Source organism: Harpia harpyja, chromosome 12 (assembly GCF_026419915.1).
Source record: "Harpia harpyja isolate bHarHar1 chromosome 12, bHarHar1 primary haplotype, whole genome shotgun sequence".
Taxonomy (NCBI): Eukaryota; Metazoa; Chordata; class Aves; order Accipitriformes; family Accipitridae; genus Harpia; species Harpia harpyja.
The window spans coordinates 4,439,782-4,461,755 of NC_068951.1; the positions used below are offsets into that span (position 1 = coordinate 4,439,782).

Here is a 21,974-nt window from a genome sequence, read left to right on the forward strand (position 1 = left end):
TGGTGGCAGGAAGAAATAGGAGAGGTGGGCTGGTGAGACATCACTGCCACCAGCCCTCTCCCCTGGAAGGAAACATCTTCTGGGAGGGGTAGGAAGGAGAGAAGAGCAACTGCTGCTAAGTTTTATTTTACAAATGAACTTCAGGCATCTGCAGAGGTTATCTGCCATTTTGTGTCACTGTCAAAGCACTCCAGCTGATAGTCCAGGGCCTTTGCTGTCTGATTCAGTAATGGCCAGAAACACATTGTCTAAACACCAGCTGGTAGCTCATTTGCTTCAGCCACGTTGAACTACTATGCATGGCTCCCACAGAGAAAGCATCCCCTTTCCCCTCAAACTATAGCTGTAAAAACCAAACGTGGAAACTTGGCAATTCATGGCCAGTGTTTTTGACTCGGAGAGATCCCCCAGTCGACTTTCCCATATATTGGTTGTTGTCATGGCAAGCAGAGCGGGGAAGGAACAACGTCAGAGGTGGTCAGTCCTTGACACACTCCATCCTTGGACTAATGGCAGCTCCCCAGCAAAACAATCCCAACAGCAATTATCGAGGTGCTTTTAAAATAAGAAAAGCAAAAACAGATTAAAAAGCCATTTGAAACCTTGAAGCTGAATGCCGAGTGGAAGGGAACGCAGAGCAGCCAGGGCTGCACACGTTCAGCGAACAATGCAGAGACGCTTCTCTGTAGGCAAAGCTAAATGGACCCTGACCGTCAAACCGCAGCGAGTGATGAGCCTTGGGAGGCTGTGGGGACAGCACTTGACAGAATGACAATCGGCGCTGCTTTAGGCTTAGTGGTTACAACATGGAAAACCTTCCATGGAGGGGCTGAAGAGCAGACCTGTGCCCCCTGCCATCACCAGCAAAACCTACCAAAGAGGAGCAGGACAAAAAGATGACTTTCGAGTGCAGAATTCAGTTATGCTCCAGCCATGTGAATCACCATTCCACTGGCTGGATTATTTTCTTTCCTCACTGGAGCCAGCCCAAGGACTTGGAGAGTATCCCCAACCTGGGAATGGAAAAAAACTTTTTACTGTTTCAAGAATGGCAAGCAGTTGTTACTGAGCCAAAACTTTATTGTTTGCAGTAGTAAAACACTACATAAAAGCTGTAAGGGATGGAGACAAGAACAACAAAATAATAAAAGAAACACAAAGGACAAGAGCAGACTGAGCACTATTCACTGAGCCCTTGTTGCCCACCTTGAACCAACTCAAAAGGCAGTCAACTGGTACAAGTTTAGGATAATATTCCAACAAAAGCTACAAAACACAACCAAGAGAGACACAACAAAGGGAAAAGTGGTCTTTAATAGAAAATATGTGCACAGAACTGCGGATGTTCCTCTATCACATTCAAATGCGGCTAGATCACATTCTCCTGGGTTAGATCCTTCCCTTGACCCAAGAGGAGTCCTTCCATAGATGACTGAACAGTTCCAGTTTGAACTCAGGTGGAACTACTCCATGGAGGTAAAATATAGAGGTAAGAAAGAAAGGTTTCCAGTCTCAATGGTACAAGAGCAGTCCCAAATTTATCTCTGAGAGTGTTTTATAAAACCTAGTCTCAGTTAAAAGTGAAACTCATGCCTCAAAGCGGCACAGTAAGCCAGCAGCGATTACCAGGTTCCTGTGCAGAGCTGGCAACCCACAGTGTGGTAAATGGCTGCGGGAAGCAAGAGTTGGGGTGAAAACACGATGACCTGCCTGCACTGCCCAGGAACGAAGCACAAGAAACACAAGAAGAGTTAGAAATGACATGCTCAATTTTAAAAACTCTTTCCAACTCAGTGTAGAGTTTTTGATGAGAGTAACAAGTTTAAAGAAAATGGAGTCAATTTTAAAGTGTCTTTTTCCTTCTCCTTCTTCTATAGAATTAACTTAGGCTGGCAGGCCAGGCTGTCTGAGGCATTGCAGTAACGACAGCACGAGCAGAACAGCCTCAGTAGGACTGTGAAAAGCTCCAAGGCAAGACAGGACTTTTTTGGTGGCAAAACACTTCTGAAATTGAAGACCCTACAGCTCTCAGAAGAAACAGCATGACTTCAGCTCTGAAATCATACTGGCATTTCAGCAAAAGCTGACTTTTGGATTTACTTTTTCAGAAATAGCTAATAATTTTGGCATTACCTCTTTCAGAGATGCAGCTGGTCAAGTCTCAATGACCAGGTTTAAACAACACAGACCACGACATAAAGCATCCCTCAGTGGAGAACAACCTCATCCCTTGCTCTCTTCAACACTGATGTTGTGAAGCCCACGTTCAGTGATTTCTCTTTATGCCATCTCAAAGAGCCCACATCATCCAAAGGTTTTGTTTTAATTTTTAAAAGGGCAGAAACAGATCACAGAGGAAGAGCTGGAAGGATTTTCCCAGCAACCTGCCATAGTGAGTTAGCTGGAAAAGCAGGGAATGGTCCTCTGTTGGACTACACTCATTTAGAAAGAAAGTCAAGGATTGATTTCCGATCTCCTGTTAGAGTGTTCCAGCACCCAATCTCATTTATCTTCATACTGCAGCCATTTGTAAGAGCATATACTACATGCGCACAAAGTGCCCAGCAGCAAAGAAGAACAGAAGAGTAATAACCGAGGGAAAAGGCTAATATTAACAGGCACAAATTCCCTTTAAATCCATGATTTCAGAGGGAACTTTTTGGAATTCTTTGTTTCTTCAGCAAAAGACAGGTCAGATCCGAAGCATTTAATAAAATCCACAGACTCCTACTTGCCTAGTGTGGGTTTCATTCAGGCCTTCAAACATCTAATTGCTCTAGAGATGTCAGGTAATTTGATTTTTCTCATCTGTCAGGCCTTGGAGGGAAATTGTCCATCCCAAAGAATAAACAGGACCAGGGCACGCAGCTTTCTACAGCCTGACTCATGATGACACCATCACAGCCAGCCAGATGCTCAAGACTTGCAGGAAAAAGGTAAAACAAAGGCCCCTGCTCACGCAAGAGATGACAAGGTGTGCATGTGGGAGGAGAATCTGCAGAGCTCACCAAGATAAAGTAATTTGAAAGCTTTTATCCAATTTGGGTACGCAAAGGCAGGCAGCTGGGCCATGGGGTGGTGGGTGTTCTCCAACCAGGAGCTGCAGCACATACACACCACCCACGACCCCACTGCCAAAGCATCACCCTCACCACAGAGCACAGCCAGGAGGACCAGAAAATTCATAGCAAACTTCTTTGAGCGTTTCTTTACTAACTGAAGCACCTCCCTGAGCAGACAGTGACCTCAGTGGAAGTGAACAGGAGCACAACTTCACCAGCTGATTCAGGATGCTGCTGCCAAACTCATACCAACTCAAACCAGAACAACAATGACAAGAAACACAAGGGGTGACACCCTGGACCCATGGGACTTAAGTGCAAACCGGACCCCAGTCTCACCCTTGGGGTTCACAGAGGAAAATTCACCCCTGGGCTGAGAAGCAGTAGAAGGGCTACGGTCTCCTCACACCCTATTTCAGGGAGATAGGAGTGAATTTCTCTTTCTCCTGAGGACTGCAAAGCCAGGACTGCGAGGCCAGGAGCTGAACCCGAGGCTGGGCTTGGCAAGCCAGGAACAGTGGAGGCAGCACACGTTTCTTCAGCTCAAGTGAGCACTTCATGTACCCCTTCCAACAAACACGGGTCTGGACCCCATGGCAGCACTGCACAGCACAGCATCCTTCTCCGAGCAGCACCTTGAAGTGCATGTCAGTCAGTAGAAGGGGAAAACAGACCAAACCATAAACCAAGTCAGTGAGGCAGGGAGGACAGGCAGGTGCTTTCCCAGGTGCCATCGTGTTGCTAAGGCCTGTGCAAGAGCCACCATCATAAAGTCACCACCAGCAGCAGTCGTTGTCTGGAGTGAGGTCTACAGGAGTGGGCAAGGGACACGCATTGGATCCAGGCAAAGCAGCTCCATCTTCACCTCCATCAGCATTGTGTTCTGGTGTGGACACACCGTTTGCCTTCAAAATACATAAAGACAAAAGTTTTGTTTGGAAAGCAGTGAAGGGGAGAGACCTGACAAAGTTATTTTATGTTGCTTTTACATGCTCAGTGCCATTTTAAGAGCTTCCTAAAAATAATAATGAAGAGAATGTCTATGCATCATTACTCCACAGTCTGTCAGCAGTCAGGGCCCATTAAACTTTATTAAAGACAGAAAAGACAGGGCAAAGAAATGGGGAAAGAAGGAGAAAGAAGGAGTTGTACTGCTAGAACTAGACCTCTGGTACATGCTTCCCTCAAAGGGCAAAGTCAGACAGAAAGCCAAGCCTCAGCTCTCAGAGGTTTCCAACCCAGGTGACAGCATCTATGTGCCACAGAGCAGGTCCTCCACGTGACCCTTCTGCCCTCCACGTGCCAGGGCCATGGACAGGAGCCACGGCAGAATGTAGACCTTCCCCATGGCTGGGGACGGGTGCAGGACAGTGACGCTCTGCTGCAGAAGGCACAGTGGCTCATGTCAACTGAACGAACCTGAGCTAATCGCTTCAGCAGCCCCTGGCAAAACTCAGGATCTGCTGGGATGCACTGCTTCCAGCACATGGGGTGAAATGTGGGGCTGGCAACGTGGAGTGATCTAAGGCAGCGGTGGGTCAGTACTAACTTCTCTCCCCCTTCTCTGAACTGAAGGGGACACAAGTTCTGTTGACTCCTGGAGAAAGGACAGGGGATGTTTCCAGTCACTGCGTTCATGTGAAACGTTCAAGGCACGGGGAGTCCTGCAAATTCCTCCCACCAGCTACTGGCCGACATCCCAGTTGAAAGATAACCTCCTGAGCCATAAAACGTCTCAATGTGTTTACAAAGACTCCAAAATCCACACTTTTAACTTCTATATTACTGACTTCCCATGCCCTCTCCTTTATGCTTTGTTTTGAAAGATGACATCAACTATTGCCCTCAGTGCTTTGTGCAAAATGCTGAATAGAAAGTTGGAAGCGCAAAGAGTAAATGTATTGCAAAGGGCAGAGAATAAGTCTAAGGATGTGGAGGAAGGAGGCCAGACAGGCTGTTTGATCAAAGACCAAAGCACAGACCTCTGCAATGTGAAAGAAGGCACAAAAATAGGAGTTTCATCTTCAGCAGCAGACTTGTTTCCAGATATATTGAGTGAAAGAGGCAAGAGAATGAGTCTTTGTCATTCCTCTATTTTCAAGGAAAAAGTCTTCAATTTAAAACTCCATAAAGAATTACAGAAATAGCGAAAGTAATTTATTTTTTAGCTACTCAAGCCTTTATTCACTTAACTTCAAGGCGGACTTAAAAGACCTGAAAATGTTTCGGTTCTACCACTTGAGGATGAAAATATTTTAATTCCTTAAAACGTGGAAGGGGGCATATGCTTCTTCTGAGGTTCATATTTACAAATCCATTGTATCTAGAATGCAAACCTTGAACCATTTCCTAATGCTGTCACTACCCAAAGACATGTTTTATTTATAAATACAGCAGGACCATTTGGTGCTCTGCAGTACCAACACGAGGAGGCAGAGACAGCTCAAAGCTGCTCAGCCAGAAAGGCACAATTCAATTTTTTCACTTTGTGAAAGAGGCACAACTCGTGCTCCTTGGCAGGAAAACTCAACCCCATAGCAGTAAGCTTTAAGCAAAGGGGGGCAAACAGTGGCGCCCGAAGATTGATGAGGCAGGCAGTGCAGAAGGCAGAGGCTTGGAGGGGAGAGGCTGGGTGTGGGTCAGGGTGTCTCCACATCTGACCCCTGCTTCCTTCCTACCCTATGTCCTCAGCGCAGGCAGAGGCTGAAGGCAGAGGGAGGAAGAGCAGGAGTTGCGAGCACAGCTCCCTCGCGCAGCTGCCCACCTATATCACCCTGTTGCAAAGCCAGCCCAGGAAGACTACATTGTTTGGCTGTAGCTCACATGGATGAGGGAGCGAGCAGTCTGAAAACATTTAAGCAACTTTCTCACCAAGCGCAGGAAAAACAAAAGTCAACTCCCCAAAGACTGCCATGAAGAAAGTCATTAAAGAAATTACTATCCCGTTCAGAGCCTAATTACTGTTAGGATAATTTTTTTTCCTACATGGAATGGAGTAGTTAGACCCACTGAAGCAAAATGTTACCTCCTCATCGTCCCTGAGGGAGCAAAACAGATATCTGAGAAACAGAAGGGAAGAAAAAAAAGAAGTTAATGCTTTCACTTCAGAGATGCCCTGAGAATTTCCTGCCATGAAAATAATGCAGAATGGCTCTTCCTGTCTCATGTATTAACAGCTTGCATATTTATGAGCAAAAGTTGATGCCTACCCCAGCTGGGGAGGCACTGAGCCACAGAGAGAGTGACACCACCTCATTTCTAAATCCAGTCAGTTCCTGAAAGACAGGGAATAAATCTCCCCAGATTAAGAGACCTGGAAGCAGCATTTCCTGCCCATCTCTCTCAGCTCCAGGCCCTTTTCTCAGCTCTGCTCAGCCTCTCCCAGCATGACAGCTACAAAGCAAGCACCCAAAGGGAGGTACCCAGAAGCTGCAGCTTCAGCACCCTGGGAAAAGGGTCCAGGCTGGACCAGCTGACCTCTGGAGGTCCTTCCAGCCAGTCTCACCCTGTGATTGCAAGCCACGACGTTTCTTATACCCCACCAGGCGCTGCCATCATTGTCTCAGCTCCCAGACTCAGCAACACCAGGGTTTAACGCAGCTCTGTTTCACTGCCAGCTGCTGTACTGCTCTTTAAGTATTAATGATTTAGACAACACGTTGGCAAACAAGCAGAGGTGAGGAGACTGTGATTTGCACTCAGATGCATGCTACTCATTCATTAGCTTATCTTGTGGCTGTTTCTCAAACCTCCTCTTTTAAGCACAATTTAGAGCCTTCTCCAGACGCAGAGCCCATGCCAAGCTCACTCACCATTCCCTACCAGCAAGTTGTTCAGATGACCCACAGAATACCAAACAGCATAGACCCATTCCTCAGAAGACACTGAGGACCCCATTAACTGGGACCCAGCAAAGTAGAACTTGCTACTGATCTGAGGAGAGATGCCTTTTGCTCTTAATTTACCCCCTGCAGCAGCCAGGTCCAAGCTCAAAGATGTTATCTCCATTAAAAGCTCTCCATGAGCTAATGAAAACCACTGGAAGATATTGATGATTTCTTTGTTTAATTCTGTTTAATATTCCCTTTCTTTAATACAAATGTCATAATTAACAGTAGTGAGGATTTTGCTCATTTTTAACTGAGGCACTTCTTAACACACATCAGCTGTACAGCCAGAACAAGGCAAGTCACCTCCCTAGCCGGGGGCAAACAAGGGGAAAAAGAAAGATTGTGCTTCCTTCCTGTGTGCAAATTTCATCCCCTTTAGGATAAAACATTCTTCAGGAAAACCAGCGCATGGTCTTCCTCTTAACAGCTATCACGTCAGAGTGGGCACCTCCAGGAACTGGAGCTTCAGAAGAAGAAACACCAGACCCTCAGAAAATGATGCATTTTGAAAGCGTTTGAAAGCAGGTGGTAAAAAAAAAATAAAAATAAAATTGGCAGCCTCTCAACTCACCACTCTTCTGAAACCTTGGCTCATGGGTTGAGGTTGCCTAAATCCCAATGCAGCTCTGACAATGAGTCATTTTATGACAAACCCCAGGCTTCATTATCTGCCTCACCAAACCCCAGCCGGAGCTGGAGCAACACACTGGAAACCTACAAACTCTTCTTAATAGCTCCTTGTTTTCCCCTGGCTGCAGGACCATACTGTCATCTTGGCCTTCAGGCTTCAAGACTATGAGACCAGCGGCATTTGCAGTACCACTCCCTAATTCCCTGTTCTGGCTGTGGCCTGGGATTTAAGGATGCTAAAGTGTTCTGCAAAGTCACACTTGAGAGCAGAATTAGAGCAGAGGTGAGAAAAAGAAGTGAAAAGAAAGTCACCGGTAGAACAACACCTGAGGTGTTAATATGAAGTAAAAATTGCTCCCAACACAGTGTTATAAAGTTGCAGATCCTTTCAGAAAAGCTATAGCAAAATCTCCCTTTAATGTCCCCATTCTGCAGCTGAGGATCAGCAATTTAAATGAGAAAGGATCTTTGCCCCTTGCTATGCTTTTGGGTCAGAGCAGAGCACAGGGACTGTCCCGCAGGCAGGGAGATGCAGTGAAGAGTTTTGCCAGTCTTGACATACAGCACCCATCACCTCCACCTCTCTTTAAAGAGACGAACAGCAAGAGCAGACTCTGCTTTTTGGCAAACAGTGGCATCCAGAGGGACCCATGACGAAAAGCCTCTCACAGACCGTGAAAGCTCTGATCTAAAGATGGGGAGAGGCTCTGCCACCTGCCCCGAGGCTCCCAGTATTTGCACACCCCAGACTTCCAGCATCCCAGAGCATGTGAACAAACCCCTCTGCAGAGCAGGACACTTCCTAGGGGACTACAGCGCTGGTTTTGCTCTTTATTTTCTGCTCTTGCCAGGCTGCTGGCAAAGCATGGGGGCATTCAGTATTGCAGCCTCCTGGATGTCTGATCTGCTCAAACCACCTGCTACAGAGCCGCACAGAACACAAGGCCACACGAGTCGTATCGCTGCATAACGCTGATTACTAAATTCATATGTAATGGATTGTGATTGCCAATAGTTCGCTGCACAGATAACATTGCTGCAGCATCTCTCCAGCTGGGCATGTTAAGTGCTCTCAGAGTAAACAATCGCCGACCATGCTTACCCCTGCTGCTCACTTGCTGCACGGAGGCAAGACCACATCCCAAACACATCGGAGGGTAAAACAAACTCACTTTCCCTCTGTCCTCCCCACCTTGAAGTGGTGACAATGACCCACACTGCGGGACAGAGCATACAGCCACGGCAAACACAACACGGGCACATCACATGCCTCCCGCAGCATGCTCAGGTTCCACCTTCGCCTCCTTGCAGAGACCTTTGGTAGAGTCTCTGATGCTGCCCTACCTCGCCAGCACCCACATTGCGGAAAGGCGTAACACCGGCACAGGACAGGCCTGAAGAAAGGCCAGCTGCTCTATAGCCCGTCCTGCCACCTCTTGGGGTCACAGAGCCACAGCTGTAGTGTCACCTAACTCCCTGCGAGCCCGTAGCAGCTCCCCAGCCCAGGAGGACGCTTGGCTGGTGGCTAGTTCCCTGACGTGACATGACAAAGAGAACCCTGCCTGCTGCCACCCTCCATCAGTTCCCAAAGCCTGTGCCTGCCGACTGCAGCCACCACCGGTTTCATTCCCCCCTCCCGGCACACGTGAGCAGAAATACTCACTGCTGTCTCCCTGCCTCCCTCCCCCAGCTCTGGGGGCCGCAGAGCCCTCCTGCTGCTGCACGCACCACGTCTGAACAAAGCAGTCCCTTCTGCAGGAAGACTGGGAAATAAATGACCCCAGAGATAATAAAGATCTTTGCAGATACTCTCTAGTCAGCCAACCTGGCTTAACCTTTTCCTTAGCAGGATTCTCTCTATATCTCAGGGACTATTTTAACTGGGCTCATGAGATTGCTATAGTTTTCATTTTTTTAAGATATGTCCATGATGCCTGTCATTTTTAGCTCTCCTGCACCTAGCAAGGAGAGATCCCACTGGAAAGCATTGACCCAAGCTTTGCACATGAATTTTTTAGCAGGAAAAAGGCACTTTTTGCTTCTCAGATATTGCTTGCACTGTCATGACCAGGCGGCAGTTAGTTTAAACAGCTGGCAGGAAAGCTCCAAAGTGCTAAGCACTGTACAAACACACCGTCCAGGTGTGCATCCATCCAGACTTCATCATGGCCATGTAGCACCAGCAGAAAAAGCACCCAAGGGATGACACCTGCTATCCACCATCACCCGCTTCAATCCTGCAGGACAACCTGCTGCTCCGCTCTGGCAGGCAGCAGAGCCAACACACAACAGGAATCAGCTGTCTCTAATGCCACAGCCAACAGGGGCTTAAAATAAAGCACCCAGTCCGGGGCAGCACTATAATACAGCGACAGGACGGACAGAGCAGAAGTATCAGTCATCTAATTTGCTTTGCGAAAACTAAAATTAAAGAAAACTGCAAATCCTTGAAACTTGGGGAGGGAGGGAAGAGCAGAGAAACAATTTTATGCTGGCTATTTCTAGCGGGAAGCGTGGGGAGGGGGACTATGACTCCATGTTGCACTAAAGGATAAACCTGCTCTCTCTAATCCAATTTACGCCTCAACATGCACAACACAAAACAGGCTCAGGAACAAAAGGAGTGGCAGTTCACAGGGCGGCAGGAACGCTCTGGAGGGAGCAGTGCTAAATGATAACTTAAGGGGTTATTGAATAGATTAGCAGGAACCGCAGAGAGAACACATTTGCATCTCTCAGCTGCTCCAGATCAGATGTGATAGCAGCCTCTGCTCTCACAGTCACTTAATTGTTCCAAGGTTGTTGAGGGGGAAAAAGTGTCTTTTTTTGCACCACAGAGTTCTGGGAAGAGCCATGCATGGCTTTAAGAGCCATCTAACATTAAGAAAATTTTTTTTCAGTCTCATAAAGCTGCCGGACTTCTGCCTTGCTTCAGTAAAAGCTCAATCTTTTCTGCTGCCTCTGCAGGGCAGGCAGGAGCTCTGGGCCTTTGCAGGGGGACAGACCCTGGCTACGGCTGCTCTTGGAGGTGGGTGTAGGCAGCTCCCACCCCAGACGATTACTCATATTGCAGAATACATTCTGCATGCAGGGAAGAGGGAAGGAGTGAGCTGTAATGCTGTGACAGCATCTGCCATGAGAAAAGCAGCAGGGAAAGGTGATCCTGAGCTGCAGCTTTGCCAGGTGTGCCTCTGAGAAGGCTGTGCTTCGAGGGAAGTCAGCCCCAAAAGCATGGATCTGCCCAGAGAGGAGGTTCAGCTTACCAGGGACTCTGTTGCCAACATCGCTGTCGCGCCCGTCCGCCGGCTGGTCGCTCTGGCAGCTCTTCACGGCACTGACGGCAGCCCCCTGCTCACTGCCCAGGCTGCTGCGGCTCCCTGAGAGGGTAGGGGAGTGGCTGCTTCCCAGCACCCTGCCCGTGGCCTGGTTGGGTTCCCCGATGGGTGCTGCAGGGACACAACAGAGAGATGCTGCTGTGGGATGGAGAAGTGGGTGCAGATGCTGGGCCAGGTCCTAAGAGAGCAGCAGCCTCCCCGCTCCCAGCCAGGCACCCTCAGGAGCAGGGTCAAAACTCAGTTCCCGTACTCCACTCCTAAAACGGCACCAGTGATTCCAGTACTATAAAGTCAGGAGCAAGGAGCTGGCCAGAGACGTGCTGCCACACGGCCAGGAGCAGCTCCCAGCTGCAAGGGCAGACCCTGAAAGGCTGCAGGCAATGGAGCGACCCACCACCTGTTTGACCCATTAATCCTATTGCAGTGAGAAAGGATCAGATCCCCACCTGGCACCACTACAGCCAGTGGGCTGCAGCGGCACAGGGCAGGCAAGCGGCTGAGCCAAAACCCACAGTACCAAGAGCCAAACATTCAAGCGCTTTACACTTCCCACCCTCCAGCCACAAGGAACAGGGACTCCTCACCCAGTCCTGCTCGGTGCTTTCTGCCTTGTGAGCCTTTTAACCCCACAGGTAAGGGCTTGTCATCCAGGCTGGAGGAACTGAACTCCGAGTCGCTCTCACTGTCACTAGAAACCACTGCAGAAAAGATCGGGGCGAGGAGAGGAGAGAGACAGTTATTCACAATGTTCATAACACTTACCAAAGAAGGTGCCAGATGGATCCAAATAAAACATGAACAAATGCTGACTCGCTGATCACGTTCTTCCTCTCCAAAAGGAGCCCTACCTGCAGTTCCCCCACAGCTGTTCACTCTTCCTCTCAAACATGATGTGATTTTACTTTTTACAAATGATTTATAACTCTGCCATACACACTCCAGTGGTGCCAGCACCTGAAGCAGATGCACACCCCACCAGTGCTTCTCTCCTAAACTGGTCTGGAACCATGGGGACCACACTGCTCCTGTGCTGTGCTTTGCTGCCCAAAGCTACCTGCTGCAAAGCCAAGAGCCCTGCAGCGTGGCTGGTCTGGGAGCTGCGCTCTGCTCCTGCTGACCCCCATGCTGGCACGCCAGTGAGTCCCCTCCTCCTGATGTTTGCTGTCTCCCACACTGGAGTAAAACGCTAAGGGCTGGACTGGGCACAAGGCTGGCTCCTGCTCAGCTGCAGGTGGAGGGGTCCTGGCTGTACCATAAGAGCATCCATGTTTGAGTAATGCGGGGCGAGGGTCCGGCTTTCTCCAAGCCACATTTCAAGTGCAGCAGGGCCTCTGTGGAGGCTCCAGGATCTATGAGGAAAACACCAGATAACTACTGAGCATATCAAATAAAAGACCCTGCAGCAATTACATGACTTCTTAGCTCATCGTCCATTCAGCACTCATCCCTACCAGCACACTGCCCAGAACTATATTACTCCTATGCCCCCAAGGCTTAAAAGGCAAGAGTCCCTCCTCTTCCTCAAGGAGACTGTTCCCCCATTTCAAGGCCACTTTCTTTTCCTTCTTTCCCCCCCGCCCTGAATCCTGGCCCTAATCCTGCTGCTTTCCACTCTCCATAGTTTCCACAAGAGCTGAAGGAGCCTCATTTTGCCAGACACAACTTCCCAAATTGGCAGGTTGTTTCCACTTTTCCATGCAATTATGCAAGCACCTCTCCTGCTTATACCGGTGTAAAAGATAACTCGACTGCCAGCTGCTCTGGGTAAAATGAGAAAGGTGTTTTTCCAACTCCTAGGTTTTTGTAATGGCCTCATCTCAGAACAGAAATGATGGGTCTGAGGAGGAAGGTAACAGGAAAACAACTGTCTTTTGTTCGAGGGGTTGCACCTACAGCATTTCTCCATCTGACCAAGGCAGGTACCAGCTCTCCTGGCAGCTCAGAAGCCACTTCAAAGACTGGGTCACAATTCCGAGTAGAAAGTACACCATTGGCTCATGTGGGACAGAGCAGGCAACACTGCAACCTACAGCCTCTACTGTAGAAAAATGAAGCCCCAACTATTTCTTTATATTATATTCATCAGTATGTATTTATAAGCTCACATTCACATGAGAAATAAGTTCCCCATTCTGCTGCTGAACAAACCACTTTGCCCCCGTGCCATGTTACTCGTAGTGCCCAACCTCACAGTGCTGCCGGCTGCAGGAGGGACGTGGGTGCAGTGGTACAACGTGACAACCATGGCGTAGCAAAGAGAGCTGTCAGTTCATGTCTCTGTATCAGCCCTAGAATTCACTACACACAATTCACAGAGCTACAAACCCTTTAACGCTGCCCAAGGGCAGGAGGACGGGTATCCCTCCCTTTGCACAGGCGAGCACAAGCTGTCAAACATTTCTGCCAAGGACCTCTGCAGCTGCTCCTGTATTCAGGCAGCGATCTGTAGTACACAAAGTATTTTATTAAAAAAAAAAAAAAAATTAATACCTAAAATAGCGCTTTTCTGGAGTTAACATCTCTGAGGATATTAAAGCTGGCTGCCAGTGTTATTGCAAAGTGTTATTGAAGTTGCCCTGGCGGGCAGCTCCCCACGCATGCCGTGCTGTTGGGAAGCGCTGCGCAGGGGGCAGGCTGCCAGGCCCCCTCCTCACTGCCCCTGCAGCCTTCCCCTCCTGGCACCACCAGAAATGGGACCTCTCACCCCCAGGGAAAGGGGCTGTGGAGCTGAGCCGGGCGGAGAGCGAAGCCCCATTACAAGCAGGGGGGCTGCACTTCTGGCTAAGAGTTCTCAAAGCAAAGGTTTGGCTTTGGGCTTTGCTGTCTTAAAGACAGCTTCACTACTTCCTCAAAGCTTCCAGGGAATGGTGGGGGACTATATATAAATACTGTTAATAACAACCCATACATACCAGTATGTATTTTTTTTGCTATAAAATCCAAATCTCAGCTGCGAGAATCATTCTGACTGTCCCACTGCCCAGTTCCCTCAGAAAATGCACTCCTGTCCTACTTGGTCACCATCCTTTCTTGGCCTCCTGGATTCATAAAATCCATCGCTTTATAACAGCTTCTTCCTCCATGAAACCTTTAAAAATGCTGGAAGTCAGGATTTATTTGGAGAAGGCCCCAGTGAGTCAGTGGAGGTGACTTTAGCTGCCTTCCCTTCTGCCACTCAGCAGTTCAGAGAGGACCAGCACAAGAGGAGGAAAATATTAATGACACAAAGGCACTTGCACCACAGGAGCAGCCCTGTCTGCTCTCATTTCCTCTGCTGCCAATAAGAGTGTATTTTACCCACTGCAGCAATGTTTCCCTTTAAGGTAATTTTTCTCCCAAAGCTCCCAGACCTTCTGCTGGCACTTTCCAGAGCCCAGAAGTCGTAAATCTGGTGTTCCAGCAGTTGCTGATATATCAATAAGAGTCGTTGGACAGCTGTACTTTCAGAGAACGTAACAGATTTATCCCTCCCAATCTCCAGCTGACTGAAAAAAAGCTCATAAAAAAAAAGGCCGAGACAAAACTTGCAAGAAAAGCAGTATTCCCACAGGGAATGGGTCACTCATCGAGGGCCTGAACCCCCGTGGCTGCTGCCAGAGCCCATGATCCCTCCGACATGTGGTTCAACCTCCAAGCCAGAGGTACCGGAGCCCTGTGGCATGGAGAGCCAAAGGGAATGGTGGAGGGCTGCCGGGCTGCACTTAACCCCAGCAGCAGAGGATGAGGGAAGGCTGTGCTCCGGCCAAGGGGAAAGGAGCACTTGGCTGGGGTTGAGCTCCAATATTAAATGCATGCACCTGGCACAGGCACACCTGTGATGGAAAGAGCCAGCCACGTTCCCTCCCACTGCTTATCACGCCGCAGAGCTCAGTCCCTGCACACACAAAGCCTGGCACTTCTTGCAGCTGCCAAAAACACAGAAAAAGCACGCATGGGCACCCTGCAGCAACAGCTCCAAACAGCCACACGTGCCCAGCACAGCCAAGATGCGCTGGATGAGCGGGCTAAGCATGAGCCCTCGAGCACACAGCTCCCCTGCAGCACTATATCATCAGCCTTTGCAAACACGACCTCCGGAGAGTGGGGAGGCCAATAGCTCTCAATCACTGTGGGTAGGAGGGTCAGAGATGAAGAGTTTTACTCCAACCCAAGTGTCTCACTGAGTGCAGGTCCTATGCTAGATCATGCCCAGTGCTGCCCGCAGTTGCAGAGACATCTTCAAGCAGGAGGAGGGCACTGGAGCCAACTGCTCTCCCTTTCACAGAAGCAGCACACATGCAGCTTTGGCACTGCCCAAACTTGTAGAGAAGTTGGATGACCCTCTCAGTGGCCTGAAAAGCGCTTGATGTGTCCCAGCACTCAGGGATTTGGCCTCCAGCACACAGACACCGGACAAACCCGCTGCATCCCCCTGACCAGCCGCTGCTCCTGTGCCAGCACATTGCATTGCTTGGCAACAGGACTAGAGCACATTGCAACAGGAGAAACCACCGGAGACCAAGCAGAGCAGCAGGCAGCCCTCGTGCCAAACAGTGCAATAGCTCAGGGATCACACTTCTTTTTTTCCACACAGATGCTTTACATTTTTTTCTGCAGAACTCAGAGTTCGGAAGAAGGAAAGCCCTGCTGCTTATTACTCCCCACCCCCTGACGGCCCTGTCCTGCCTGACCCAGTGCAGAAACCCACCCACATTCCACCACATGGAGCAGAGCTGTTCCCCAGCACAAGAAATATTACTGCTATTCTCCCCAAGACAATACATTTGTGCCTTAACTAATAGCAGGGTTCCCATGGCAACTGCTTGTTTATTACAGAAAAACTAAAGGCAACGGCAAATCCAGTGTCAGTGAGCACGAGAGAAATAATGGGTGTGTAAAAATAAAACTTCTTCCTGGTGGGTTTGGCTTTTCTTTCAAGAGGCACATCCCTGCAGTCCCTCGGTCCCGCTGCCTTCCCAGCCTCCTGCAGCAGGAGCAGCCAGTACCCAGGGGCTGGCACTGATCCCTTCCTTTTGAGGGGGAAAAGGGACACTTGAGGTTTGTCCCATCCCTGCTGAAAGGCAGCTCCTTTGTTGTCAAAAGGACAACCGCGGCTCCTTTCTCCCAGGCTCTTCACACAGGGACTGTGCCGGGACATGGATGCATCTGCACTGGTCCCACCTGACTTGAATCCCTTAGTAGCTGCGAGCTCCTTCAGCACCTCAGGAGGCAAGCAGTGGGGTTAGACACGACTGGCCAAGATAACAGAAACCCCACAGAGTGCAGCCTGTCGGAGTCAGGCACGTTAAATGCCAGAGCTCGTTCCCGAGAACATCCTGCCAAACAAGCAACAGGGCTTTACTCAGTGCCGAAAGTATGTGTTCAGATGAGGGCGTACGAGGTGTGAGCTGACAAACGTTACCAGCCGGGCAGAGGTAAGGCAGGCTGCCTTGCCAGCCACGGCCTCGTACAGCTCAGTCCAGGCCCAGTCGCGGATTGATGCTGGCAGTATCACAGCTACATCATCTCCACAGCGGAAGGCAGCTGCCCTGCACATTGCAGAGGTTTCGGATGACAAACAGCAGAAGTCCCAGCACTGGCAGGTAAAAAGGGTCAAACACAGGGGTGAGACGTACAAGCTCCCAGCTTCAGAGATTAATTACAGCCCACGGTGACCATTGAAAGCTGTCCAGAGGACAGGCGGCCTAACAGAGAAGGGCAACAAGGAAAGAAAGCACCAGAAAATAAACCCATAAATTAATATTATCCAATACATAAAACAGCAGCCAGCCAAAAATCAGGGCACTGGGAGAAAGGCAGCTCACCACCCACATCAAAGCTTACCAAAGGCCACTTTGCTGTCCTCCACCTGCTCCTTTGCTGTTTCTGCCAGCATTTATGGGGAGGCCTTCTCCCAAAGCAAAACTCAACTACAAAGCTGAACTAAAAAGCAGCCTAGGTCCGGGCTCAACATCTTTGACTCATAATGTTTTCTGTATGATGTGAACAGAAAATACCTCATCAATCAGTTCATTTGCTAAGACAACTCCTTCCAAGCGTCTCCTGGAGGGAAGCACAACCATCTAATGTTGATCTAATTTGTCTTTAATTACAAAAGTTACAGTAGGGCTGGGAGTGCTTTCCTAGCTGGGTCCTGAAGAGAAGGCTTGTAAACTCAACTCTCCTGAGCCCTCTTTATTAAAAGGTTATTTCCCCCTGCACTACTGATAAGATTTATCTTGATGTGGAAGAGTGTATGCTGCTGGTACACTTAAGAGGTCTTCTCCAATTGAGGGGATCTAATAGCAAAAGACAGAAGGTGAGAGAGGCCAGACAGTTCTGCTAATCCACAGCAGAAAGAAATAAAGAGAAATCAAAGCAGACTGGCAGCAGCTTTAATTCTGCAGCATCCATCCACTGCTGTGCTAATGACCCTGAGTGCCCAGCTCCTCAATGCTGAGCTGCTGTTTCCCCCCAGCCGGCTCTAGGCACAGCACTGGAGTGGGCATATGAGCAACGACAGGGTGGGCAGATGGAAGAGAGGGGGGGAAAAAAGCCCTACAAGGCAGCGTTGTGAATGGGATCTGACGCGGCAGTGATCCAAGATGCTGCTTGTGACACAACGGCCTACTTCAATCAAGGACTACCTCAAAGAACAGGGACGTGAGTGCTGAAGCTAATAAATATTCAGGCTTGTCAGTGCTCTGGCCCCAGCCCTGCACAGGGCTAAGTTAATCAACAGGCTTCTCCAAGACGCATTAAAAGAACAACTCAGCCTTGAGCTCTCCATGCTGCAAACCTCAGCCCCCTCCCCAAGGCCTGGGGAAGGAGCTTCACCCTTTGCCAGTCTCACCTGCTCAGGGGGTCAGGCACAAAAGGACACAGCCAGCATCAGCTCGCTCCTGCCCACTGACTGTAGAAGAGTATCTCTGCCCACTTGCTCCAGGCCCTAGGAAGACCCCAGGGAGATGTTGGCGGTGTAATTTCTAACCCAGCTCAAAGTGACTTGAAGTATCTGTGCAGTGGTGCTCTGTAGGGCAGCAGAAGCAAGAAGCAAGCAGCCCCAAGGAGGGAGGGAACGAGACCAGCCTTTTGTCAGCCTTGGCTGCACAACGATGTCCATCAGTGGCACCATCCTATGTAGTTCAGCAGGAGGAGCTCTTTGGGCTGCGACTGCAGACAGGTGTCTGCTTCACGGTTCGTCCCTCCCTTGGCAGTCCCAGCAAAACAGTGGGGGCTGCAAGGAATGGAGGAAAGCAAGGGTGGACTGAAGGACAGGGAGTCCAGGAGGACTGGGGCTAGTCTGGGCCACCAATGTGCACTTAAATAACAGTGAAATCTGAAAAACACACCATAGCATGAAAAACCCAACACTGCCCACATGGGAAACATACCACATCTTGTGCCCCCTAACCTCTAACACAGAGCCTCCCCTATTAGCTGAATCCTGCTAGCAACAGTAGAAGCCAGGTCCTTCTCCCTACCTGCTTCCTGGGCAAGAAGCAGACAACCAACCTTTTCCCCTGGCCCAGGTGAAGGATCGGCTGGTCCCGACGCTCTCTGCCTCTGGCATGGCTGGCTCACTTTGCCAAGGCTGCGAGTGTAGCTCACTGGATTTGCTGCTGCTCTTCAAAGGCATGATGTACTTGGGCAGCCCTTTGTAGAACCACGCACCAGACCTCTTCCAAACCTGTTAGACAGAGGCACAACACCTTAAGCCTGGGTTTTTACAGCAAGAGAGCACAGCCAGCACCAAACGAGCTTCCCACCAAGTTCGGCCCAGCCACTCACTCTGAGCTACCTTGACCCCACTCAAACACAGGGGGGTCAAGCCTTCCAGCTCACAGACCCCAATGGTTCCCCTGCACTCTGCAACTACCACAGCATCCCAAATTCCTCCCCACAACTTGTCAGCCCAGCTTCACCACGGTCCTTCTTCCACCACTAAAACAATCACAAATTTGAATGAGCAACAGGCACAGACTGAATGAGGAGCAGAGGGTGATAGTGCAAACCACAGAGCTTCTTACGTTCTCTGGGTCAAGACTAGATGTTTCTCTGATGCTGTGCTTGAGTCAAACACAGGTTCCCAGGCTTACTACAAGGATATTGGGATGAAGTTTCCTGGCCTGCCCTAAGCAGCAGGCAGTTCAGATTCTGCATCTGTTGCTTTCCCATTGGGAATGCACAAAGAAAAGCTTCCTGGAGAGAGCAGGCACATTCCATGGGTGGCAACAGCCCCAAGCACATGCTCTGCTTAGACTAAAGCAAGTCTTGCACTGGCTGGAGCGGCAGCAAGTCCTGACAAGTCTCTCCTCCTGGGCCAAGTCTCTCAGCCTGGGTTGCTTTGCTTCTGAGATAGTCAGAGACCAGCAGCAGCTGGGGGATGCAAGTGACAATGCCAGGATAGCAGAAACGCTGCCTTGTGCCGTACCGAATGGCACGACCTTGGCGTTCATTTCACAGAGCAATTCAGGCTAAGCCAGATCATTTAACGAGTGTGCTTGAAAACCCCAGAATAAGAAGAACGACATTCAAATAACCTGAACCTGCAGCAGGAAACAGACTGTGAGCGCTAAACTGTAATATCTCCTGTAAGAACACCCTTTACTCTCCAATTTAGTTTTAGTGCAGCTTATGATGAAGGAGCTCTATTAAGTACATTTAACATAAAGCCTGCCATGAGCCAGAGGAAGGGAAAAGGATGGCACCTCAGACAAGGAGAAACGGCCTCTAAAAACCTAATTCTTTTGTGCCTTCCAGCAGTCTAATAATGAGCTAATGAGACAGCCGGGGAAAAAATAAGTTACTATAGTAAAAATATCATTTTCTATTTCATGCAGGGGGGTAGAAAACTTGCACTTCTGTTCAGAGTGAAGGAGATCATCAGTGTTTCTACTCTGAGTTCCCAAAGCATTTTGCACATAGTATCACCATGATGGCAATGGGTGCAAATGCAGATATCCCTAATTACAGCAATAGGTTTGCAATTTGCATTTAGGGCTTAATCAAAGCAGAGTGCAGTGACAACACCTGGCACTCACGAGAAGTTCTTCTCATGCAGGCACAAAAAGCAGGACACCACCATCACCATTTCACTGATGGGAGGAGATTGCTCAGCAGGTTGCCTGGTTCCTAGTCCAGAGCCATCAACAGAGCGCGCTAAAATCTCTGTGTTTGGGGTCTTGAAAGCCAAGTGAAGGCAATCTGAATTCAGAGGGGAACCTGGTATTATGCTTTTTAAAAGAAAAGCACCCAGCAGAAGAAAGCACAGCATTGCTGTGACCCAGCATACACGTCGGTTACCGTAAGAGCGCGAGAGCGATGTTTGTGTGCTCCACAGCAGGATCTGGAAACCCAGAGGTGAGAGCACCCTGCAATTACACCAACATTTTCCTGCTGGGTAACAGCCCAGCAGGGCAGTGAGTCTGCCACCCAAGCAAAAAGCTGGGAAACCAATTCCCCAAAGGAGAGAAGACTGCAAGTTCTTCTACAGAGGGGGCCTTGGCAGGCAGGACACTCTACCAGCTCCTTCACCAGCATGCAAACAGGCAAAACAGTGATCCAGCCAGTCAAGGCACAAGCTGACACAGGTCCTTCTGTCCCTTCTGCTAGCACATAGGGACTGCACAGCACTTAGTACAGCTTGGACAACAGCACACACCAGTGCAGCACAGAGACCCTGGAGGAACATGCTCTGCTATCCCTGCAAAATCAAGAACTGGGAAATGCAACACATTTTTTAAATCTAGGACAGATGTCTCAACATGGCGCTTAGCCCACTGCAACTCAGGTAAACATACATGATGCAGGAACTGCAGACTGGGCAAGCCCTGGCCTCCCTTGTCTCAGGAAGGCAGGAGGCCTTGGCAGCAGCTGTACACGCAGGACACAGTGGGCAGAACAGGGACTGCTGCAGCCAGGGAATTTGCATCCCCTCCCACACACCGGGTAGCTGGGGCACATGTAGCTTCCCTGCACTAACTGCCAGGGAAGAAGCAACCCTTTCTTACAGTCATTCTCTGAACAGACCCTGTAACATCTGTAATTTAATCTGAAGCACTGAAGAGACCTATTATCTTCAGGCGAACTACAATTTAGGCACACCATAAAACCAATCAGACACAGCAAGGATTGCTGTAAGAAAAGGCTGGTCACCCCCAGGTTTCTCACTACCCCAAAGTAAGTCCAGTTATAGAAAGTGTTAATGATATAATACACCCAGCTCTGATGTAGTAACACTAGTATAAAGTTGATTCTATGCATACATATTCACTTTAAATTGGTGCTTCTAATAGAGTTTGGTCTCATTACAGCAGTACTGAAATTGTTTTGAGATCAGCTCTAAAACAGCTGCAGCAAGATGCTCTCCCCTATATTAATTTACTACCTCTGCTCCCCCCAGGTTAGCAGTGTGCCCCATTCAAAATGACCACGGTTCATGTTCTGTTCTGCACATGCGCACACAGGTTGGTTTTAGCATCCATACATCAAAACAAATCGATGTTGCTGACTGCTATTGATGGTAGTTTCATTGATTGCGAGAGCGGCCTGACGGCAAAGTTCTTGCTTGATTTTAAATTAATAAATCTATAACAGCGCTTCAAGAATAAAACTCCTCTTTATTAGCAGGAATTTGCTCTTTCCAAGGAGGAGAGAGTTTTGCTCCTACCAGTCCCAATAGAATGTAAGGTGAAATCCAGCCCCCATGGCAGCCTGAGTTTGGGTGGAGCTGGAATCTCATCAGTGAGAGGGACAGCCAGCCCCTTCCAGTCTCTTGCAACAACCCGATTTTAAGTAACATTGATCATCCCTTGCTCTGAGTGCTTGACAGAGGGGAGTAAAGATCTGTATCTGCATTATGCCAGATCAGGACGTGGTGGCCCAGTGTGTGGCTGAGGACAGAGCAGTCACACCACTGTTCACCGGCTGCAGCTGTCCCCAGCCCACTGTGCCCAAACTGGCCCAGCCAAACACAACCAAAATCCACACTAAATATTGACTTCCTTCAGGCTCCTGTCCTTCTGCCTCCCCTGACACCTAAACTACCCTAAAGCAAAGTGGGGGAGGACACGGGG

General features: G+C 49.3%; 1 protein-coding gene across 4 annotated transcripts in view; it reads right to left on the reverse strand.

Annotated features, from left to right (window-relative positions):
• Nucleotides 1–14: 14 nt before the first annotated feature.
• RPH3AL (rabphilin 3A like (without C2 domains)) overlaps nucleotides 15–21,974 on the reverse strand; it is a 43,866-nt gene continuing 21,906 nt past the window's right edge. For 3 of the 4 annotated variants that reach the window (XM_052804677.1, XM_052804676.1, XM_052804678.1), the window contains 4 exons: nucleotides 18,412–18,586; nucleotides 11,502–11,615; nucleotides 10,846–11,028; nucleotides 3,161–3,967 (listed from right to left, as the gene is read on the reverse strand). In XM_052804677.1, the coding sequence (XP_052660637.1) occupies nucleotides 3,933–3,967; nucleotides 10,846–11,028; nucleotides 11,502–11,615; nucleotides 18,412–18,586 (507 nt within the window). In that variant the 3' untranslated portion in view covers nucleotides 3,161–3,932. Of the gene's footprint in view, nucleotides 1,014–3,160; nucleotides 3,968–10,845; nucleotides 11,029–11,501; nucleotides 11,616–18,411; nucleotides 18,587–21,974 lie in introns of those variants that run through there. The other variant, XR_008237641.1, reaches the window with a different exon arrangement.